At 37.9% G+C, this 23,497-nt stretch overlaps 1 protein-coding gene across 5 annotated transcripts in view; it reads left to right on the top strand.

Moving 5' to 3' along the window:
• Positions 1-23,497, top strand: part of NBEA (neurobeachin) — a 470,696-nt gene that overhangs the window by 174,956 nt on the left and 272,243 nt on the right. For all 5 annotated transcript variants that reach the window (XM_072993781.2, XM_072993780.2, XM_072993779.2 and 2 more), the window contains 2 exons: positions 1,567-1,694; positions 15,241-15,302. In XM_072993781.2, coding sequence (XP_072849882.2) covers positions 1,567-1,694; positions 15,241-15,302 — 190 coding nt within the window. The remainder of the gene's footprint in view (positions 1-1,566; positions 1,695-15,240; positions 15,303-23,497) is intronic.

Raw genomic sequence — 23,497 nt, 5'->3', positions numbered from 1 at the left:
CATTCCAAAGGACACATTTCTATTTTAAGGTAACCTTTGATAAACTGTGAATCTGTGAGAGGAAATGCTTGTTTGAATTGTATTGGACAAAATACAGCCTTGGTTTTGGGCTTTAAAGTGTGTTCCTATTGGTTACTCAGCAAGAGGTAACTGCTAAGCAATGCAGTGATGAGCTTCTGGAGGAAATTAAGGCAGAATTAATGTTTAGGAGACTGCCCAGCTTTGTAGGTTCTCTGTGTCTGTTGTGGTTCTTTTTTATACAGTAGCAAAGAATAAGCTCGATCATTTCCTTTCCATAATGTAGGCAGCCTATATTATGGACTCAGCCCATCAAATGATGCATTGAGGCTTGCCTTAAGAATGTGCTTATTCTGTATAGCTCTCTGTAGGTGTTTAATGAAGCAACCATATAAACATGACCTAGGAGTAGGCTGTGCTGCCTAATCATGCCCCAGCATTGCATACTCTTGAGTATTCCCTCTATCTGGCATCCATATATAGATTACATATGGGTGGGGTTGGAAGGCCCTGACTTTTACCCACAGAGGCATCTTTGTGGACATCTAAGCTCTACATGTGGACATCAGCCAGAAGTGATGACATTATGTGCACAACACCAGGAGTGGTGAACAGCACTGAGCACAGGTTCATACCGCCACTTTGTGGAACACTCAGATAAGGCTTTCCTGTAGAACAGCTTACTAGTACATGGCAATTGGCTTTAAGCTATAGTGATATGTGATGGGTATGAGTGGGTGGGTGGCAAGGCTTTGCTCTTCAGTATTTTTTATAAGATTAGTAAATTTTAGAGAAGCAGAATATGCTTGCTATATTTCAGTTCTACAAATCAGAGGAATACAACTTGCCCACTTTCCACAGTTTATACCTTTGTGAATTCTTCACGCACAAACTGAATTGTTTTATATTATGGGATGTGCTATATTGTCATTTCTCATTTTTGTGGTTGCTATTTAGGCTCAGTGGTTCACAGCTATGCCTGAGGAAATGGGCAGCTGAAGGTTTTCTTTTCTGGTTGTTAGCTGTAGAGAAATAGTGAATTCTTTCATTCATCCTGTTTTGTTTTGTTTTTCAGATTGTGTTGGCTGTGGAAACAATCTGTCTTATCCCCTGTCTTATCCAAAATATAATAAGAGTAGAAAATAAAGTACAACTAAACTTAGCAAAACTTTGTTCTGAAAAATTATGGTTAAAGCTAAGGATATATTAAAGAGGATTAGAACATGATTTGTCTATCCAAGCACAAAAGCACAGAAGTTGCATTAAACTGCATTTTTATAAGTGCATTAGCATGCAAGATAAATAATATTATGCAGATGTTACATCTTTTGAAATCCTTCAAAAGCTGAAAAAATATGCTCCTACTTATTTATTAAACATATTAATCATTAGATATTATTCTTAACCAGTGGTCACCAGTGCCGCTACCCTAGCTTAAATTATGTTTTTGATTACTGCATCTACCTTTACCTAAATGTATAAATTAATTGCTGCCTGATGACTTGTTTTGTTTGAATCTCTTCATTCAATGTACTTCTCACCCAACAGCATTACTGCAAAACTTGAGAGAGCTTTGGAAAAAGTCGCCCCACTCCTTCGGGAAATCTTTGTGGATTTTGCTCCTTTCCTATCTCGAACACTGTTGGGCAGTCATGGACAAGAGCTTCTGATAGAAGGTAATAATCCCTTCATTATGTATTATTCTTAATTCTTACATTGTGATAAAAACACATGAAACATGTCCATTTATCAGTTTTTGTCAGAAGATTCATATGTTGAAACATATATTGGTTAATTATGAAATAAATTGATGTGACATTTTATTAATGTCTGTAAAGTTTTACGCTTTGTAATATTGCTGTTTGTATACTATGTACTCTACAATATAAGCTGCATAAGTATTCACACAGTGATTTATACTGGTTTAATGAACATACTCTCTGCTAATAATTACTTAGACATAGTGTACAGGTTGATAAATGCTGACTGAAATCCAATTGGTCCAAACATGCCACATAAATGATGGTGATGTCATCACCTGTCAATCTTTAATTTAATTTACTTTAAAACTTCCTATTCCCCTTCCAACTTCAGTTTGCGAAACTCCCAAGAAATCTCTTTTGCCCTGGAGAAGCTTTTAAGAGCTTTTGTACAGTGGAGGACCTTTTAATAAAAGAAAATCACTGCTGGCAGTCCTGATTTTAGCAATGTGTGGAGATTTCCCCACCCACCCCATCCCAGGTTTTCCAAAATCTTCTCCAGGGCAAAAGGGTATCCGTAGGGAGCCTAGGAAACAGAAGGTTGATTAGGAAGTTTAAAATTAAAATAAAATGAAGATAAATATTCCTACTGAGGTTATTATCACCATTTATGCCTCGTGATACATTGGTTAAACTGCCGTATTGCAGTCAAGACTCTACTCACCACCTGAATTCAGTTCCAACGGGCTCAGGTAACTGAACCAAGATTGACTCAGCATTTCATCCTTCCAAGCTGAATACTCAGCGCACTGGCCGGGAGGATGTGTAGCCTGTATAACTAAATTGTAAACTGCCTTGTGAGTGCCTTAAATGCTATGGGATAGTATACAAGCAGGACACGTTGGTTTGCTTTGCTTTTACCTAACATAAGAAGTGGACTTGTCCACAAAAGCTCACGATAAAATGTAATAGTCTTTAAGGCACCACAACATTTTTGTCTTTTTTTTTCTTGATATGTCCAACATAGTTGCACAACAGAATTTTGGCCAATAGTTTCTGAATTAAAATGTCAAACACAGCAGAAAATTGAATCAGTAATAGATATTTGAGTAGTTTAAAAAGACAAAGAAGGCCAGAAGATGAACTTCATGTGTGTACTACATGCAGTATTCATATATATGCAGGTATAAATGCCTAGCAACATGTTTTAGCCACCATATTTTCATCATAGGCAATGACTTTATATGTCCTCACAGCTCATTTGGCCTTTAGGCTCTGTATCAGGGTATGTAAATAGCCTTTTTACATAAGGGCTTTGTACATCATTTCCCCCAAAACCTGTAGATGTAAAGTAATCTACTGAGGGTCAGAAAGTCCAAAATGAACACAAAATCCATATATTTTCCTCGTTGTTATCAGCCTATGTCTTTTGGCCATTTTATTTATCTAATTTGAGATATTAAAAAGAATAAAAAGTATTTTCCCCATTGCTGATTTCTATCCCAGTTGGTGATTTGCACATTGGCAAGAATCCTGCTGAAGTTTTTATAATTTGCTACAGCTAACTGACAAGATGTTGGAGCATTTCTCAGTCACATGCCTCCTCATGCATCTCATTGACAACTGAGATGTATCTGGCATCTCTTTAGTTAGCTGTGATTAGCTACACTTAGTTACACAGTCTGTGAGCAAACATTGATAGGATTTCAGCCAGCAAAGGTGAAATAGAAAACATTTAAGAAGCAGTTAACATGTTAGATACATTTATGAATTGTTGGGGTTTTAATTTCTATAAGGATTAGTTTTCATTAATTATAATGTATAAAAATAAAACCTTTTTACAAGAAATGTAATTATTTTTATTTCATTTTAAATTATTGGATAAATCAGTCAGGGCCTGATTGTTTGAGTTCAGCTGGCTGCTTGGCATCTTCTGTGCTGTTTTCTTTACCTATCCAGAGGTATAGAGATGCTATGGAGCAGGCGTCTGAAGCCTGGTGCCAGTCTGTGGGCTTGTTGGAACTGGGCTGCGGATATGTATCTCCACCCCCCGCACGCATGCACAGTGGCCATGTCATCCATGTCGCGCCCATGGTGGTCATGTCACACTCGCACAGGGGGCGTGTCACACTCATGTGGTGGGTGTGACATCCCCCTGCAGGTGCGATACACCCGCCGCGCAAGTGTGACATGCCCACCGTGCAAGCGCAGGGGTGCCCCCGGGCCCCCCACACAAATGGAGCTCGCTCCCCCCAGCCAGTCCACAGCCCCAAAAAGGATGGGGACCGCTGCTATGGAGGATGCAGATTTAGTATACATTAGGAGCAGAATGTGGTTTTTGCGAATGGAAGTGTGGTTACTTGTGCTGTCTTGTAGTGAAAAAATCTAGGCACAAGTGAAGGTTTGGTTCTAGTACACTGAACTTTTCCTGTGAAGTGGAGAAACGCCTTGGAGATGCTTACTCATCCATGAAATAATTGAAAACATTATAAAATATAGTCTTTTGGGACTTTTGTGACAGTTTATTCAACAATTGTGGTTCACAGTCTTGGGAAACTCAAGTGTTTCTGGACTGTAATTCCAGAAGCCTTCACCACTAGTTGTGCTGACCAGGGTTTATGGGAGTTGCAGTTCAAGAACATCTGGGTTACCCAAGGTTGGGAACCACTGTCCTATTTTAACCACACTCTAATGGTATTACGTTATAACAGGACCATTTGCCAGAATGATCCAACATAGAAGTCTTCAAAAGGACATGTCAAATGTTATTTAATGCACCAGCTGATGTCTTTAAATCATGTTAAATGTGAGACAACACAACTAATGTATTGTCTCACATTGAAACAAATTCTACTGGAACACATAATGGAATAACTGTACATACTGTATATATTTGTTGTTTAGTCGTTAAGTCGTATCTGACCCCATGGGCCAGAGCATGCCAGGTCCTCCTGTCTCCCACTGCCTCCCGGAGTTTGGTAAAAATTCATGTTGGTAGCTTCAATGACACTGTCCAACCATCCCATCCTCTGTTGTCCCCTTTTCCTCTTGCCTTCACACTTTTCCAACATCAGGGTCTTTTCCAGGGAGTCTTCTCTTCTCATGAGATGGCCAAAGTATTGCAGCTTCGGATTCAGGATCTGTCCTTCCAGTGAGCACTCAGGGTTGATTTCCTTTACAATGGATAGGTTTGTTCTCCTTGCAGTCCAGGGGACTCTCAAGAGCCTCCTCCAGCACCACAGTTCAAAAGCATCAATTCTTCGGCAGTCAGCCTTCTTTCTGGTCCAGCTCTCACTTCCATACATCGCTACTGGAAAAATCATAGCTTTGACTATGCGGACCTTTGTCTGCTTTTTAAGATGCTGTCTAGGTTTGTCATCGCTTTCCTCCCAAGAAGCAGGATTATTTTAATTTCGTGGCTGCTGTCCCCATCTGCAGTGATAATGGAACCCAAAAATGTAAAATCTGTCAGAAAGTGTTTCAGGTGGTTCAGAAGGTGGTTCAGAAGCTGCAGCAAGTGCAAAATGCAGTGGCCATATCCTCCTCTATTATTTGCCAGGAGTTGATGGGGCCGGTGGCCATGATCTTAGTTTTTTTGATATATCTTTAAACACTTGGTCTATCTCCAATAGATCTTTCAGGCTCTTTTAAATTAATTCTGCTGATTTTCTTCCCTTATCTTTCCTTAAAACTCTCCCCAGCTCCAAGGCTAAAATTGTTTCTCCTAGGTTTTCCCCATTAATTTCCTCTAGTCCCTCTTTTGGTTGGCATACACCATCCACCACCCTCTCATTTCCTTGTTCATTTTCCCCTGTCTCCTGTTGACTATAATTCTTCTTCAACTGCTCTTTGAATAGTTTTGCCTCTTTGTTGTGAGATCTCACTATTTCTACGATTGCATGAAGGGTAGATATTGTTTCCTCCCAAAATTGTCCTTGTTGTGTCATTATGTTCCAGCTGTCAAAACATTGAATTCAAGTTAAAGTTGTCCAGATGCTTAATCAGTCCAGTTCCATTAAGCTTGAATCCAGTCTCAGATGTAGAGAGTTCTCTCCACCTAAAGGCTCAAGGTCCCATCCAGTTCAGCACCTGGGATACAGTTTACAAGTTCCACTTTAGCTAGATTACGCTTTCTAGGGTTAAGTTGTCTGTAGTTCAGTTCCATCCTCAAAGAGAAAGGGAATTCCAAACAGCCATAAAATGTTCAAATTCGTTGATTCTAAGCTTTTTGCCAGTGCCTTAGATAGTTGTTACACATAGCATAAACAGGTTTTGTTTCCCAGAGTTGTTGTCCTTTCAGGAGAAAGATTCTTAGGTTTCCAATGACAAATTAATACCAAACTTCCTTCTTTTAAGTATAATTAAATGTCTAATTAATCCCCAATTTATTTTCCTTGTGTCTTCCTGCGTCTCCTCCTCACTCCAGCTTCTTCGCAGCTCAATCGGTGATGAAGAGCTATGAGACTCTATTTCTGCCATAGGAATTGTCTTGTCCAGGGATAGTAAATGAATACAGTTTTAAAAATGTTTCTCACCCAGTGGTAACACAATGTTAATTAGGCTCATTTATTGCTTCTTCATTCCTGGCTGATGATGACTTGAAAGCAAGCTAGTTCAGCTGCTAGTTTCCGCCCGCTGTTGATTGGGGAGTTTCCTGGATAAAACGTGGGTAACTGCCATTCCCCCGTGATCAACAGGCTTCTCCCCCATTTCACCACCTCTTCGGAATTCAGCCCAGAGGACGGAGCTCCATCCTCCTGTTACTGTCTCGTCACAGCGCCAAGCCGGAAGTCAAGACTAGTTTTCTTTGACACCATTCCCACCCCCACCCTGGAAGATGTTTATCTCAAAGGTTTAATTACTTCATGGCAAAACTAAACAAAAACACAAATTTAAAAAGGATATTAGGTATTTTATATTCCAGTCTGATGTGGACATTTTTTATATGTGATTTATATCTTCTTTCCGAGATCAATGATGTTTGACAGAATTAGCCAAAGTATTATTAGCCACAAAAAAGCACCCCAAATAATGTAAGTGAATGCTTTAGAATTTTTTCATCCTCAGTAGAAAGTGTGTCACAACACATTGAAAAATTTGGAAGAAGAGTCAACCAGTGGGATATTTTTTGCTTCTGTTCAGTGCTGAAAAGTCCAGTATGTGTTATGATAACATCATCCTGTTTTGATAAAACTGTTACAGTGTTTTATTTACAGAAAGAAAAACTGCAAATAAGTGGTCAGATTGTGGGAATATGGTTTTCAATTGCATGGGCAATTTCTATGAATTCTGCAATGAAAAGTGCACAAAAGTACAAATTATGCTGGCTCCTTTCCTTCCTTGATGGCCAATGCCAGAGAGTTCAGCTTGGGGAAGCTGTTTTGTCCCTGTGGACACTACAATGTGGTGTTCTACAAGGGTCAGTCATCTCCCCCTTGCTCTTTAACATCTACATGAGGCTTCTGGGAGAGGTCATTTGGAGAACACTATCTCTCCTTTTCCTCTTCAGCAGAGGAAGCTGTTACAGACCCTAGAATGTTGCCTGGCCGCAGTTATGGACTGGATGAGGGCAAATAGGCTGAAATTGAATCCTGACAAGAAGGAGATCCTTTTGTTGGGAGGGCATCCTGATCAATTAGGGGGCCAGTTACCTGATCTTGATGAGGTCACACTCCCCCTGCGGGATCAGGTGCGAAATCTGGGTGTGCTTCTTGACCTGGCTCTCTCACAGATCCTGGCTGTGGCGTAATCTGCCTTTTTCCATCTGACGCAGATTGCATACCTCGGTCCCCTTATCAACAGGAGATCCCTAATAACACTGGTTCATGCATTGGTAATCTCATGGATTGACTATTGCAGTGCTCTCTTGGGGCTGCCCTTAAAGGTGGTTCAGAAGCTGCAGCAAGTGCAAAATGCAGTGGCCAGGCTTAGTTACTGATACATCTAAATTTCACCATATTTCACCTGTCCTGGCTCGCTTGCACTGGCTGCCAGTATGCTTCCAGGTCAAAGGTATTGATGCTAACTTATAAAGCCTTTTATGTTTTAGGACCTTGCTACCTGTCAGGGCGCCTCTCCCTCAGTTCTTCTTCCCATCCCAGCCACACCTCCCAGTCTTTAATGTTGTGGGTATCCACTCCAAAAGAGGCCGAGAAGGCATCAACCAGTAACTGGGCCTTTTCAGTAGTGGCCACTCAACTCTAGAACTCTCTTCCTGTGGAGCTACAACTGCCCCCCATCCTCCCGAGTTTCTGTAAGCAAATTAAAACCTGGCTCTTTACCCAGGCCTTCCCAAGCACCACCCTGTCAAAAAATTATGCTGGCCTGTTGTCTGTCATCCTACATCCCAGACTGGTGATTTTATGGTGGTGGTGGTGGGGGGGGGGTTAGGGTTTTGTTTGTTTTATTTTAATATGTTCTATAAGGTTTTAATATTCTTAGCTGTATGTTTTATAATATTTTGTAAGCTGCCCAGAGTAGTGGCATGCTCACTAAATGAGTGGGGTATAAATTTAAATAAATAAATAAAAACAAAAAAAAGTATATTTGGAAGCAGGAATACATTTCATCAGATGCATACTGGTCACTTTAGATACAGGAACCAAAAAGTTAATTCTACTTATGTGTGAATTCTCCATAGCACAATGAGTTTGATTTGATGCATAAATTTCTGCAGGGTTTTTCTTTGTGCTATATACTGCTAACATAAGAGATATCTGATGAAATGTTATATATTCAGTATTTCCTAGAATACGGAATTCTTTTTATACAAAACATCTTGTTTAGGTACATGTACCTGATGAGGTGCCACATTACGCTAAATATACTAACAAAGGAGTTCCCAGAATGATCGAGTATGAGTAATGAAAGGTTAAAGAGATGTTCACAATAGACATTTACATGCTTGTGTTCCAGTGGAAGCAGTGCTCAAGGTCTTAACAATTTCCATGCTGTTTGGCAGAAAATGCTGTCTGACAGGAGAGACAGGAATTTGCTACACAGGAGGAACTAAAGAACAGTTGGTGAAGCAGGATTTTCCTGTCATTTTGGGCACAGCACAATCTGTTTTGAGCATCTGCCCTGGTCCTCTTACGAGACAAAAAAGTTTCTACCTGTGGTGCATCATAGCACACCCTAGTGAACTGGTATAATACATTAGTAATTGACACTTGAATTATCAGAATTATCCAAAATTTGTACAATTATGTGTCTTAGAAATTTTTGTTTTCAAACTCTTTGATATTCTTAACCTCAAAATGTTACTAGCATCCAACTATTATCCAAAAGCAGATAATAAGAGGCTGAAGCTGATATTCTAAGATGTGGTCACATTTTGAAAAAAACCATTGGAAAACTCTGAAGAATCCTGTTATTGGGAAATAATTTGAACGTATTATCATTATATTTGTTTTGTATCAGATTTTAATGGATTGTATGATTACATACAATCCATTTCAGTCAGTCCTTTTCAGGTTACATTTTTGGGCAAATATCCTTTCTAAATAGATTTTAAAAGACTCTTTAAAACGTCTGTTATTTAACAGGAGAGAACAGATGGGCGAACTAGTATAACACAGTTTAAACAGACACTAGTCCTTAAAAATCACAGAACACATATTATGACCATATTATAAGAGAAGGCTTCTATCAGGTAGTGTAGATGCTATGTAACTTTTATATGGAGGTATTACTAAATAATCTGTAGTATTAGTGAATAAAAATTACACACACACACACACACACACACACACACACACACACACACATACATACATACATACATACATACCCTATAGGGCTAATTATTCCATCAAACATTCTCTCTTATTTGCAGTGGAAAAGAGGGAGAACAAGTACAAAAAAGAGAGTTACTGTAAACCTTCTCTTGGATCATCCTGATAGTAGTGTACAGGTTTTCTTTTAACAATATAGTTTGTTAAAGTCCTACCACCCATTTTAACACTTAGGCCAGAACCCTATTAATTATACCCATCAGTATAACTCAGTCTGCATAAATCTCAGTGATGAACTCTGGAAAGTTAAGAAATCAGTGTAAATATCTGCATGCTGAAAAGAAGAGCAAAACGTTGTAGCACTTCAAAAACTAATAGATTTATTGCAGCATGAAATTTTGTGGATAAAATCTACTTCTTTGAACACAGGAAATGCAAATGCATGTTCTCTTTATTTATTCCCATTTTGGCAAGAGTCATGTCAAAATGAGGATACAGATAACAAAGTGGCAGTGTTTTTTAATACAGGAATCCAAGGTGTTACCGGTAATTAGCAGATCTTTCTAAGGGTGATAAGCTCTATGCCAAGTTGACCTTGCTTCACTTTGAGATCCATAATGGAGATAAACTAAATATTTAGACTAAGACATTCACCTCTTCTCTACAGTTATAGGCCAAAACCCTGTTAATGTAGTAAATCGTACTAGATTAGGTCCACTGAATCAATATATACATAGTAAGTTCAGTTGATTCAAATTGGCCTATTCTAGTAGTAACTTACTTTTGTGTAGTAAGTAGCAACTACAGTAGGCCATTTGAATTGATGGAACTTATGGAGGAGTTGACTCACTACATCTCTATTGGTTCAGTGGATCTACTTTAGTGCAATTTATAACGCTAAGCAACAGAATTTTGTTCATTTAATCATACATTTGGAAGATGCCTTGGAAGCTATTTTGATGAACCCCCTGCTTGATTCAGGAAGCCAGGACATATCCAAAAGATGACTGTCTATCTCCTGCTTGAAGATCTCTGGCTACAGAGAACTCACCAATCATTTATAATTGATTGTGTTGTGAACTGGTTTCTACTGTTAAAATGTTTCTTCTAACAACAACCCAAATTAATTCTCCTGTAATTTAAACCCATTAGGCAATTGACAAAATCACCTCTTAAGTGCCTACTGTATGGATATAGCATGCCCTAGTTAGTTCGGCAGAGCGATAAAAGAAAATGTGGAATGAATCTGACCAAATGCAAATTAAAATCCATTTTATGGCCTACTCCATAGTGATAATGTCAGTGAAATTGTTCCTCTCTTCTACCAATGATTTGACACACTGATGTAGCTTTTCAGTGAAAGGGGTTGTATTCCTAAATCCCAGGGGATGGGGGCAAGGGCGGGCTGGAGATAAAATGAATTGGCAAAACAATTTGCACCTCTCTCTGAATCAGCCAGACTATACCTTAGGATCATCTGGAGAAGCCATTCTCTAAGTCTTCATGTTACATGTATGAAAGCAAAGGAAGGAGTCTTTTCTTTTGTGTTGATTGTGTTGACATCCTGTTCCTTTTGGTGCTACATCAAAACCTGCCCATTTGCCCGGTGCCTATATAGGACCTTACTCCATATGCATGGTAAATTGCTTCCAACTCTGATGAATTTGAGACAAGCTGTAGAAACTGTTTCCTTCTATATAGTTTGGTTTTTACAGTTCTTGCCATCTGCTTTTAATCAATAGTTTTCTTGGTGTATTATTCTTTTTAAAACTGTCTTATCACTTTGAGGGTTGAAAGGTATTTGTAAAGTATTTTTATTCATTTCATTTCATTCAATAAATTTCTCTTTCATATGTATTCTGGGCCTGTATGTCCTGTGACATTCCACTGCCAGTTACTTCTCCATATATAAATCGCCAGATTACTGATGGGACACCATAATGCAGTTCATTCTATATTGCCAGCTACTGCTTTACTTCTTCTTGATTCATCCTAACCTTTATTCAGAAGCATTGCCAAGTTTCAGGGTCCACGTACTCTGCATAGGTCAAAAATATGTATGTAACTTGTTGAGATTTTGTGACCGCTATCACTATTGAAAAAAAACACAGTTTCAGTAAAATCGCATATATCTGCCGTCTTCACTCTTAGTTCACTGCTTGTTTGTGCTAGGTCACTGTTTCTGCTGAGTGTCCTTGGCATTGTTTGGGGGCCCTATAGTTTACTACTGGACTTCAGTACAATACATATCACACATGTGTCTTATCCACTGTTGTTGCGTGAATATTCTGAATGCCTCCCCTAAAGATATTGAAGCTGCCATTAAAAAAAAATGGAGATAACTTGTGGCCTTTTGTCTATAATCGTTTATTATTTTATATCCAAATGTCCCATTCTCTAGAAGAAGAGCAATCGTTCTAATAATGTGGAGCTGAGAATCATTGAGGCATTAGTAGGTAGTAGCCTGGTGTTACTCTAGTATATAGCAAAACAAGACAACCAACGTATTTCAGTGTGTTGTTTAGCAGCTACAGATTCTGCAAAGTTTTTGGAATGCAGATATACAGTATATTAAAATGCCTCCTAATGCAAGTGGCTTTTTAGGTGAGTTGTGAAGCTTTGCACAAAACTACAGGATTGAAGGGGAAGAGCATTGCTTCTAAAGTAGCCAAGACTACAGAGGAAGAACTTGGTCTTCTAGCAGTAGCTATGATCATGCTAATTATAGGGGATTTGACTGTACTGCTTTCTGCTTAGCTCTCTTTTTTGTCAGATGTCTAATAGTTGATGTGGTTTGCAGGTGATAAGTGTCCCATTAATCTTTTTGATCCTCCACTACTTGAGCATGAGAAAAGCTGATCAATTACAGCAATTGTCTCTTTAAATGAGATTTTTACATCTACCTCTCATTTCATTAATTAACTCTCTGCTTGTAAATCTGATAGGAGTGGAATGCTTGTACCTTCCTACAGCTTGTTCTGTCCTCCTGTACAATAAGATGGGGTTGTTAGCAGAGTAGGCACAAAAGAGTATTTATCAATTACCAGCAATAAATATACATAATAGTGTGTAGGGGCAATTTTGTCTCCAATGTCTCTTTGTTCTTGCCTGTTTGAATCAATTTGCTGTTTCGCCTTACCTAGAGCTATAAGCAATTGGGGGGCTAGGAGTAGAGGAGTTGAATTTCTAAGAAAAAAAATACACATGCATTTGTCATGCAATCATCCTAAATTAATTTATGTTTAGTTCTATAAAAACAACCCCTTCTATTTAAAAATCCATTTTAACTTCTCTCTAACATGTTACTTATATAAAGCAAACCAAACTTTATTTAAAATGCATCTGGCATAATAGCAGAGCATTGCTGCTGCTGCTTGCTGCTACTACTACAAAAAAAACCCTGCTGTGCTTAAATAGCAAGTGCATTTTGGTGCCCCTTAGATTATCTTTCTGTTAATATAGATATGTTAAACCAAGGTATTTCATCCTTTTTAAAAGATACAACTAGAGATAAAGGGTATTCGTATACAAATGCAGCTGGACGTAACAAGGCCTGGCCGGACTGTCTACTCACGTGTCCACTGGCGGCCTTGCTCATCCTTCAAATCACTCCTAGAGCGCTGCTCTCTTTCCACTCAGCTGGGCACTCAGCAGCCATGCAGGGAGGCTCGTCCTCCCTCCCCCTGCCTGGAGTGGTCAGGCAAGCAGGAAGAGAGTGTTGCTCCAGGAATGGTTGGAAGGATGAGCAGGGCCACCGCCAGACGCATAAGTTAAGTCCAGCTGTGTGGGGATATTCATGTTTGTGTACAAATACGGATGCCCCATCTCCCAATGAAACTATTATAAAATTTGAGAATTCCTCTCCTGTTCGGATTAAAATCTAAAACTGAGGAGATTTCTTGGCATCACCCCCTTGCCCTCACCTAACCTTAAAGCCCCCACATGGCAGCTGGGTTGTCTCCTGGCCATGCAAAGCTATCGGAATTATCCAAGTTTGGGAAAGACTGCAAGCCTAGTGCAATCTATGTTCTAGAAAATCCAGAGCAAAATAAATCAAAGACAGCACTATTCTAGCATGTAATTAATTACTGAAGAGAGTGAGCAACAATTATACAACTTATAAAAACAATAAAAACATCACAAAACATTGTATCAATCTATATTATATTTAAAAGTATATGTACTGTATGGCTGTTCTAGAAGGCAAATCTGCTATAAATCCTGGTTGTCCTTGAGATCCACAAGCAGGAACGAGGAGGAGAGCTTACTCTTCACTGTGATGCCTGAACAGTGCTCTACTAAGGGAGGCAAATCGTTTCCTCTCCTGCAACAGTGGCTATCATATACCTATACAACTTGTGTACTTCAGATGGCAGTCAGCAAAGCTGAGGCTTGCAAGTGATCCTTCACTTTCAAATAAGCAGTGGTGGTCAAATTTGTATTGATTCTGATACTGGCTGAGCAACCTCTGCTTTTCTTTCCTTTTTTCCTGTAAGAATGGCTTAGTTTGTTGCTGGCCCAGTTTAATACAAGATAGTGTCTCTTTCATAATATTAATAAATGCGTCTTATATCTGATTACTGGAAATATACAGAGAAAGTATTGCCTTCTGCTTAATGTAGAGAAGGTCCACGAGTCAAAACCATTTCTGCACAATTCAGTGTCCAGGTACTTCACACATGGAGTCTTAACCTCTCGTAAGGTTCATTGTTTTAACCACACAGTCCTTCATACTTGCTGGTAAGGATATGGAGATTTGCCCCCCCCCCCATTCCATACGAGAGTGATTGCCATAGTAGTGTCTTTCTGGGACAAGGTCATTGCCCAAATTTTAAACAAGCCATTAAAAGGGGATCAGAAGTTACTCTTTGTGTCCCTCTGTTTAAAGGGAGGGGAGGAGTGTTCCACACTGTAGAATCTTGATTAAAATGCTGCTTGCAAGAACTAGAATGAAATTAGCTTGCATTGCAAGCACCTCTGGTGGGCCTGCTTTCAGATTCTTTGATTGAGAATGACTCTAGAGAAAAACTTAACCATTACATGAGAATTTTGTAAAGGAATCACATTAACAATCCATTTATAAACAGATAATCTTTGTTTATTGTGTATACCAATATGGAAGATTCTCTACATAGTACCCTGGTGATTATTTGAACTTTTAGGAAGGCATATTCTAATACCCTCTTTATGTGATGCGGCCACTGTAACTTTTTGATGGATGTTTTTTATTTCTAATTGTAGTACCTCTTGCATGTTAATAATTTATTTTAATATTTAATAAAAAGGGACAAAGCTATAAATGGATGAATGACTTTTTATGTGAAGAAGAAAATCAGTTGAATGTTACTCTGGAAAATGTCTTTATGGCAAGGTTAAAGGTAGGACTGTGGGGCAATGACCTAAGAACATTTTAAGATTTATAATACTCCTTGGTAGTATGAATCTATGAGAATTCATCATCGCTGACATTGTTCCTTTATAGGCTTAATTTTGGTGAGAGAACAAAAAACTTGTCAATCATATAAAAGTTCATCTGGGTATTAAGATATAAGCTGTTTCATTGTTTAAATACTGCACCCCCCATCAGAGAATGAGAATAAGCCCTTGATTCACTCATAGGGCAGTAAGTCCTCTCTAGACGTGCATACCTTGTTTACACTTCTTTTTCTTGATTCCAGGCAGTGTTGACTTACCTAATTTACAAGCTTTCTTTATCTAACTGGTTCTATGCATAAAAATCCAAAATTTAGTGCTTTGTAGGATTAATGTTTGTTTCTACTTTGTTACAGGCCTAGTTTGCATGAAGTCAAGCACTTCTGTGGTTGAACTAGTTATGCTTCTTTGTTCACAGGTAAGATGATTCCTGATTTCAGCAGTTACATTCTTTTCATTTTCAGTTAATTAAAATAATTAAACAAGTGACTCTGTATTTGCATATATAAGCAGTTACTAAAGGATGCTTGTCCTATTGCATTGTTATAGAGCGAGCTCAGTGAAATGCAGTACAGTTTTGCTTTGCATAAGTACACATCATCTGATACATAGCCCATCCACCTCAGCCACATACACATTAAACCTATGATTTTTATAATATACTGTAGTATTTAATGATATAAGCTTTATTGCAACAGAAATGGTAATTGGATCAATTAAAAATTACTCTTAAATCCAGATGATTCAGAACTGCAAAATCTTTTTAGCATACTGTTTAATTAGCTTATTCTAGTAAGTTTCTCTATGCCAACCTTACTTGCTCATATTACTTTGCAAGCCGGTTCATTTGATGCGACATCTGAAAATGTTTGCTATTGATAAAGTGACTTGATTCAGATACTGTAGATCACTGGAAGGCACATACATAGACTTTAACGCAGAGTACATGGGAAACCAAGGAGTGCAGAGAGTTTGATGTTTAGGAGTAACAACGTATGTCCCTGGTAAGGAGTGATGTAGAACACAGATTTCAAAGTGAGCTTTTGCTTTAGTTGTGATAGATAATAAATCTGAATTTAAATATCAATATAAAATATCCAAAGAAAACTGTCATTTTATCTTTTCCTAACTCAATAAATGTATTAATTTCTCTTCCAAGTATTACTGTAAAATCTGCCCTTCTATAGTAATTTTTTGCAACAACATGTATATTCCAGAGTACATATTTGTACATATGAAGTAGAACTCAGGTAGATATCTCTCTGTGTATAATGAGTTGATTTTAGTTATATTGTTGCTCTTAATTTTCTAACTTTACTCAGCTAAGTCTGTTTTTCCATAACTAATTGTCCCTGTGAATGATTAAATATTTCAGTACTAGCCAAATATTATTAATGAAAATAATCTTATGTTTGTTTCCTGCTTACCTGATTTTTGCTGATCCATAGGATGCATTTCTCTTGTTTCAATTCCATGAGGCTACATAAGAAAAAAAAAGGCTAGGCCTTCTTTCTTATGTAGAGAATGGTCCTTGTGAATGGAAAACGTAGGTGTAGCAGGAATCGTCACTGTAGTTGAGCTTTTAAAAAAAAACTCCCACAGAGAACTTGAAAAAATGCTGTTCCTAATAGTTAAATCCCTGGTTTGAAGAATAGTGTAGAAATATCCAGTAAATACAGTTTTGTAACAAGCAGTTCCTAGACAGATTCTCTGGAGAAAGAAAAACCCAGCAATGCATTCCTGTCCTCTTTGTTTTAACTGCACTTTACAAGGATAAAATGGAATGCAGCATTAGGGTCTACTGTTTTGATGGTCTCATCATCTAATCATAGGTTTAACATTACTCATTTGCTGGCTCCATGAATTCCTGCCATTAAGGACTCTAGAGATGTAACTTGCCTCAAATATTGATTGTGAGGAAGAATGAGAAATTTAAGCTCATGGTCTATTTTTTTTTCCTTTTCTTTCAATCGTTGCAGTGAAGCTATGCAGCAAACATAGCAACACTATATTATTTATTTTATAATGCTGTCCAGAAGTCTATTTTTATATGAAGGTTTGACTACAGGGAAAAAAGTCTTGAAATAAATAATTTATAAAAGCCAGCATTAGGTGAACTAACACATTTCATTCTACCTCTTCCAAATATCAAATATATTGTCACACTGAAATGTTTGGAATGCCAAAGTTTTTTTAGTTTTGATTCTGGAGTTTACGCGGTATATTCCCCAAATGTCTCAGAAGATGCCCATGCTTTGCACTCTTATGTGTCTTCTCCATTTTGGAAATGTGACATGAAAAGAATGTGCAGGATGCAGCATGGTTTGTTAGTTTTGGTGGGAGAACATGAAGAATTTATTATTTTTCTCTGTATCTTTATGACTCTCAAATCTCCCTTTGTTTATTTATTTGGTGTCATCAGTGCATTTTGCACTTTACAGAGTAAAATGGACACATCTTTATTCCAAGAAGCTTAAAATAAAATAAATATGACCCAAAATAGCTTTGTTGATGCTTTATTACCAGTATTACTTTATTTAAACTTCACTTTTTTTCTGAATCAGTGAGTTGAACTATAAAATCAATGCATGTGATACTGAGCTGTGTCACAATGTTTCAGATGTTTCCACAGTATATGTTCCTAATATGAGCCCCCCAAAACAAGAGCTCCTATTAGTAACTGAAACCAAGCAGAACTAAAGGGTTTCCCAACAGATTATTAAGTGGGTCTGAATATTTTGCTGACCTTAAATTGCATATGCTACTTGCTGGGTACCTAATTTTTAGGGATCACTTTCTTCAGGTCATCAGGAGCTTACTAATGTAGTTAATTTTAGCAGAGTGCTAAAATTAACTACAAAGAAAGCTTTGATTCATCCTGCTTCATGATGCTCTAGTGTTTGGGAACTGAGTTAATACTGTATAGCTTTCTGCAACAGTAAAAGCAACTGTTCTCATCAAATAAATTATGCTTGAGACACTTGGAAAGAACTATAGAGGCCACCTAGTCTAATCCTTTCGTCCATTAATGATGTTGGATGGAACATCCAGCATCTTGAATAGGATGGAAGAGCAATTTCCCTAATGAATGGGCATCCAGCCTCTCAACATAACCATCATCCAAGTCTGTGCTCCAGCTAAACATGCTGAAAATTATAAAAGTTTTTATGCAGGAGGAAATTGCTCACACACCAAAGCAAAGACATGCTTGTCATAGGTTACTGGAACAGAAAAGTAGGAAACATAAGCATTGTTATAAAATTTGGTCTACTCAGAGTTCTGTGCAGCTAACAATCTTTTAATTGCAAATACAAGCTTCAAGCAATTAAAAGAGGCGGCAAAATACATAGACATACCAGATAACCAAATCAGAAATAAACTACATAATTGGAAGCACAAAATGGATAAGCTGTATTCTCTCTGCCAACATAAGACTAGTAGCAGATTTTGGTGCGGCTCATAAACTCTTAACATCCAATATTAGAGTAAAGCTGAAAAAGAACACTAAAAGAATTCTAATGCCAAAATATAATTTAAACAACATTCTTTTTTAAAAAAATCATTTTCTGACTTTAAATTCAATTTCTGACTGGAAAATGAATTTAAACAACATTCTTGATTAAGTTAAAGTCCACATAAAGGCAAGAAATAGGGTCAGAATCCTGAATGCAGCTTTTTAGCAACTGTCATGTAGAGACAGAGAATTCTTATAATGACCAGTACAAAGAAATAGAACAACAAGAGAGGAAAAACTAGAAGTCTTTTCCAGAAGATTCAAGAAATCAAAAGGAAATTTGAGCCTAGACTAGGAATGACTCCTAAACATCAAACATGGAAGCACACTATCTGACCAAGAGAGAATAAAGAGAAGTTGGAAACAGTATACTCAATCTGCATGCAAAAATTATTATATCGAAAGCCGGACTAGAGTCAGATGAAGGAGGAATGAAAATTGGTGGAAGAAATATCAATAAATTCAGATGTGCAGATGACACCATTTTACTGGCAGAAAGAAGCAACGACATGAAAATGACTTAGTGAAAGTGAAAGAAGAAAATGCCGAGCAGAACTGCAGTCAAATATTAAGAAAACAAAAAACAGGACTACAAAACTATATAACTTTAATGTTTAGAATGAAAAAAATGATATTATTAAAGATTTTGTATACCTTGGTTCAATTATCAAGATGGAGACTGCAGCCAAGAAATCAGAAAAATACTGAGACTTGGAAGATCAGCAATGAAAGAATTAGAAAATATTAAGTGTAAGAACGTGTCATTGGAGATCAAGGTCAAGATCATTCATACTATTGTATTTCCGATTATTATATTTGAGTGTGAAAGGTGGACAGTAATAAAAATAGTTTGTTTGAAATATGGTGCTGCTGGGGGAGGGTTTTGCTGATACCCTGGATTGTCAGAAAGATGAACAATTGGGTGCTAGAGCAAATCAAGCCTCAACTCTGGAGGCAATAATGATGGAACTGAGGTTGTCATACTTTGGGCACATCATGAGAAAGTCAATTCACAGGCAAAAACAATAATGCTAGAAACAGTTAAAGTCAGTGGGGGGAAAATGAAGACCAAATATGAGATGGATTGATTCCCTAAGCAGTGGTCCCCAACCTTGGGCCTCCAGATGTTCTTGGACTACAACTCCCAGAAGCCTTCACCACCACTTTTTGCTAGCCAGGATTTCTGGGAGTTGAAGTCCAAGAACATCTGGAGGCCCAAGGTTGGGGACCACTGCCCTAAAGGCAATCACAACCTTGTGTTTGCAAAAGCTGATGGGATATTTTGGAGATTGCTCATTCAGGGCACATAACAAAAACAGAGTGCACTCATTGGCTTGGATGTACCTAAGTAGTGTGGATGCAGCAGCTGATTCAACTGATCTGTTCTAGCTGAGACTAAGAAATTAAGTTTGAGCTAAGAGTCAACGTAAGTCAGAATTTATGTGATGAGACACTATTGTTGTTGTTAGTATTATCATTACTATTACTATTCTTGAAGCTGGCTAGATAGCTCAGTGAGTTAGGTATTTGTGAGCCAGAGGTTAGGAGTTCAGTTCCTCACTTTGCTTCCTGCAAGTAGAGCCAACCTGGGTGTACTTGGACGACCTGAGCAGTCCCAGGGTGCCTTCAGAAGAAGAGAATGGTAAACTACTGTACTTCTGAGTACTCTCTGCCTGGAAATGAGAATTGGCTTGGGACCATACAGTTGTTGTTGATTTAATAATATTGGTTACTGACTATATTGGGCGAGAAAGCTGTTGGCAAATGGCAGAACTTTGATTCAAATGAAGATGTATTTGCTCTTGGAACCATAACTGATGTTTCTCTAAAAAATTCTGTAAAATTGAAGTGATTCTTCATTCCTTGTGTATTAAAACAGTTGTGTCTAATTTTTAGTTTTGGTTTTGGTTACTGTATCCCTTGATGTCCTTGTGATGACCTAAACCTCTTCAGTTCTGAAGAGCCTTCTCTCAATGGAATGAGGGGAGGGAATTGAGAGAAAAAAGGAATTGCCTCCCTCTCTATTCCACAAATGGAAACCTCCTGTAGATCAAACAGCCTTCTATCAGAGGAGGGACATCTTTAAATGCAGCCCTCTGTGCTAAGTGTTGCCCCCAACAGTGATACAGGTTTGACAGTGTCTGAGAATACGACTGGATTTGATTTCATGTTCAAGAATAATTACATTTTTCAGTCTGTTTTAGGAGTCTGATATATCTTCAGAAAGATAGATGAATAATAAAGCTTTTGAAAAGATTTTGTTTGTATAAACCAGGGTAACAGTAGACACTAAAAAAGGAAAGGGAAATGCAAAGTTTGTTTTCCTTTCATTTGCTACAGCAAATTAGATGCTTTTATGCTCTTTATGTTGGAAATTCCATGTTAACGACTACAGATTAGCAAGGATGTCAGATTTTTTTTCCTTATCTGAGCTCCTGAATAAACTTAACATTGCCAGCAGCTCATGTCCAACGTATGGTCTAAATTTACATGAAATATCACATTACAAATGTCTGAAGGTACATGTCATGGATAATTCAGTTCATATGGACAGGTTTTTAGACTCCGAAGGATATGCAATCAAGTCTATTTCCCCAGAGGAATTCATTCTTTGTGAAAAATTCTCTTCAAGCCTTAACGGGTTCTCCTATTGGGATACTGCATTATTTGGCACTAAGAAAGGGCTGTTGTTTCTAAGCATTCCTATTGTCCCTTTTGAATAGCTTTCCTTCATATAACCTATATATTTCACAGCGCTATACAGTTAACAAATCTGAACTTGAGTTTATACTTAGATTGATTTTGATTATTGCATCTACAGTGCTTCTCTGGAAAATTCATAATATATAATGACATATTCAGTGCATTTGAATTAAGTTAATTTTCATGGGTGGGTGAAATTAAGATATTGTTTTTGACAAGACCTGTCCTTTATTAGCTAGTCTTTGTTCCCTATAGCCTAGTTTTATATGTCACAGCTGTGGTACTGTTTGTAGCTGATTTCTCAAATAAACCGTGAAGCTTTTCTTAAAGTTTGATTTTCTTTTTTAGTATAGTTCTTTCTTTGATACAGAGCAGACTTGCTTTTCAGAAATATTTCCTTTCTTTTCCCTTTAAGAACTACAATAGATTCTAACTATTTCCAGATTGTTACAAAGGTTCCCTGTTCATAATACTGATGTACTCAAACTGAATTATGTTATCTCATATAAATCTTCACCTTTGGTCAGTAATTAAAACTTTAAAAATATCTATTTTTCTCTACCAGATTTTTCAGCTGCATTTGTTTACGAAACATAGGTCTCAGTATGTATTATGGAACAATGTAATACATTGTGTAAATTGATACAAAATATATTGAAAAATATAAAATATTTAATCAAGGAATAGAGTTAATGACACTGTTTCTTGAATGGAAACTCCAAAACACACTAGTTATCTCATTTAACTATAAAAATCTTTTTTCATGTATTTTGGACTTATTCTTCTGATTAACCAGAAGGGACTTTCACACTGTGGAGATGTGACTTTGGTGAACACAGTACTGTAATCTCTTGAATGAAAGCTTTAAGTCAAGGCCTGCACTGAGGGGGAATAACCTTTCCTTGGAAACATTTTTAATTTCAAACATTATATACTGAATACATGATCACTCTAGAGACACTATGTGAGAATTGATGAAGGCGGATTTCACTTGTAACAAGCAAAACTGATTTTTTCCCCCTAGCTAACAGATATGAGTCTCTACGGGAAGAGGGCCTTATATTCCTATAGTCAAGTTGTATTTTAGAACAGTTTCTCTACAGGAAATTGATTTGTGGATACTTAAAAATCACACAAAAGTAAAGCAAAATTATTCTGAACAGGCATTTTAAAGATTTCATAAATAGCTTTTACCTGCTTCAAATTACTTTCATTAAAATTCTCTGTAAAACTAAGTACTCAAAAAATATTTAATTGTTACAACAAAAGAGCAGTAGTTGACTTTGTCATATTGAGTGATCTTAATGCTCAAACATGAGCATTTTTTCACATGACTGTATAAATGTGGGGTAGTTTGGAGTTCTCGGAGTTGCGCTCCTGGACCCAATGGAGCTCCTGGACGCCCATAATGTTTTTTACTACTTCTCTGGATGGGCAGCTCAGTGAATTGGAATACTTGGTTGTATTTATTTATGTATGTATTTATTATTTATTTATTTATTGAGCTTATATGCCGCCCATTTAGAGATAGTCTACTCTGGGCGGCTCACAAAACACGTAATAAAAACAGTTAATATAAAATTACAAATTCCAATATAATACAAAAACAGAATGGATAAAGATAAAGAAAGAGAATTACATAGTGACCAGGGGAAAGGCCTGTCTATATAACCAGGTCTTGAGTTGGATTTTGAAAATGCCCAGCGAGGGGGCCAGACGAATCTCGGGGGGAACATGTTCCAGGGCCTGGGAGCCATTGCCAAGAAGGCCCGGTGTCTTGTTTTTTCTTTCCGGGCCTCCCTCGGTGTTAGGCTCCTCAGTTGCCCCTCCTGGCTAGATGGGGTGATACGAGTAGATCTAGGTGGGAGGAGGCTTTCCGCGAAGTATTGACCGTTTAGGGCTTTGTATGTGATCGTTAGAACTTTGCAATCAATGCGGAATTGAATAGGCAGCCAATGCAATGCGGCCAGAGTGGGAGTAATATGTTGATGTTTCTTCACCCCATTAAGAAGTCTGGCCGCTGCATTCTGCACCATTTCTAGTTTCTGCATTAATCTCAAAGGCAGCCCCACATTGCAGTGGTCTAATCTCGAGATTACGAGCGCATGGACCAAGGTGGTGAGTGCACCAACATCAAAAAAGGGACGCAGCCGGGCATCCATTGTGGTACAGACCCCAGATAGCTCTGCAGGGACAGAACAGCATCCTCTGTAGTTGGAAAAAAAGGAGATGTAGAGCTGAGTGTCATCAGCATACTGATGAGACGCTGCTCCACACCTCCTGATGACCCCTCCCAGCGGCCTCATATAGATGTTAAACAGCATTGGGAAGAGGGTCAATGCCAGTCCACCGATTCCCAGCTCGGAAAGCCTCCCCAGGAGGATACCGTGGTCGAC

The sequence above is a fragment of the Pogona vitticeps genome, chromosome 3 (assembly GCF_051106095.1).
Source record: "Pogona vitticeps strain Pit_001003342236 chromosome 3, PviZW2.1, whole genome shotgun sequence".
Taxonomy (NCBI): domain Eukaryota; kingdom Metazoa; phylum Chordata; class Lepidosauria; order Squamata; family Agamidae; genus Pogona; species Pogona vitticeps.
Note: the sequence above shows the minus strand (reverse complement) of the source record. Positions and strands in the feature narration are given on the sequence as shown.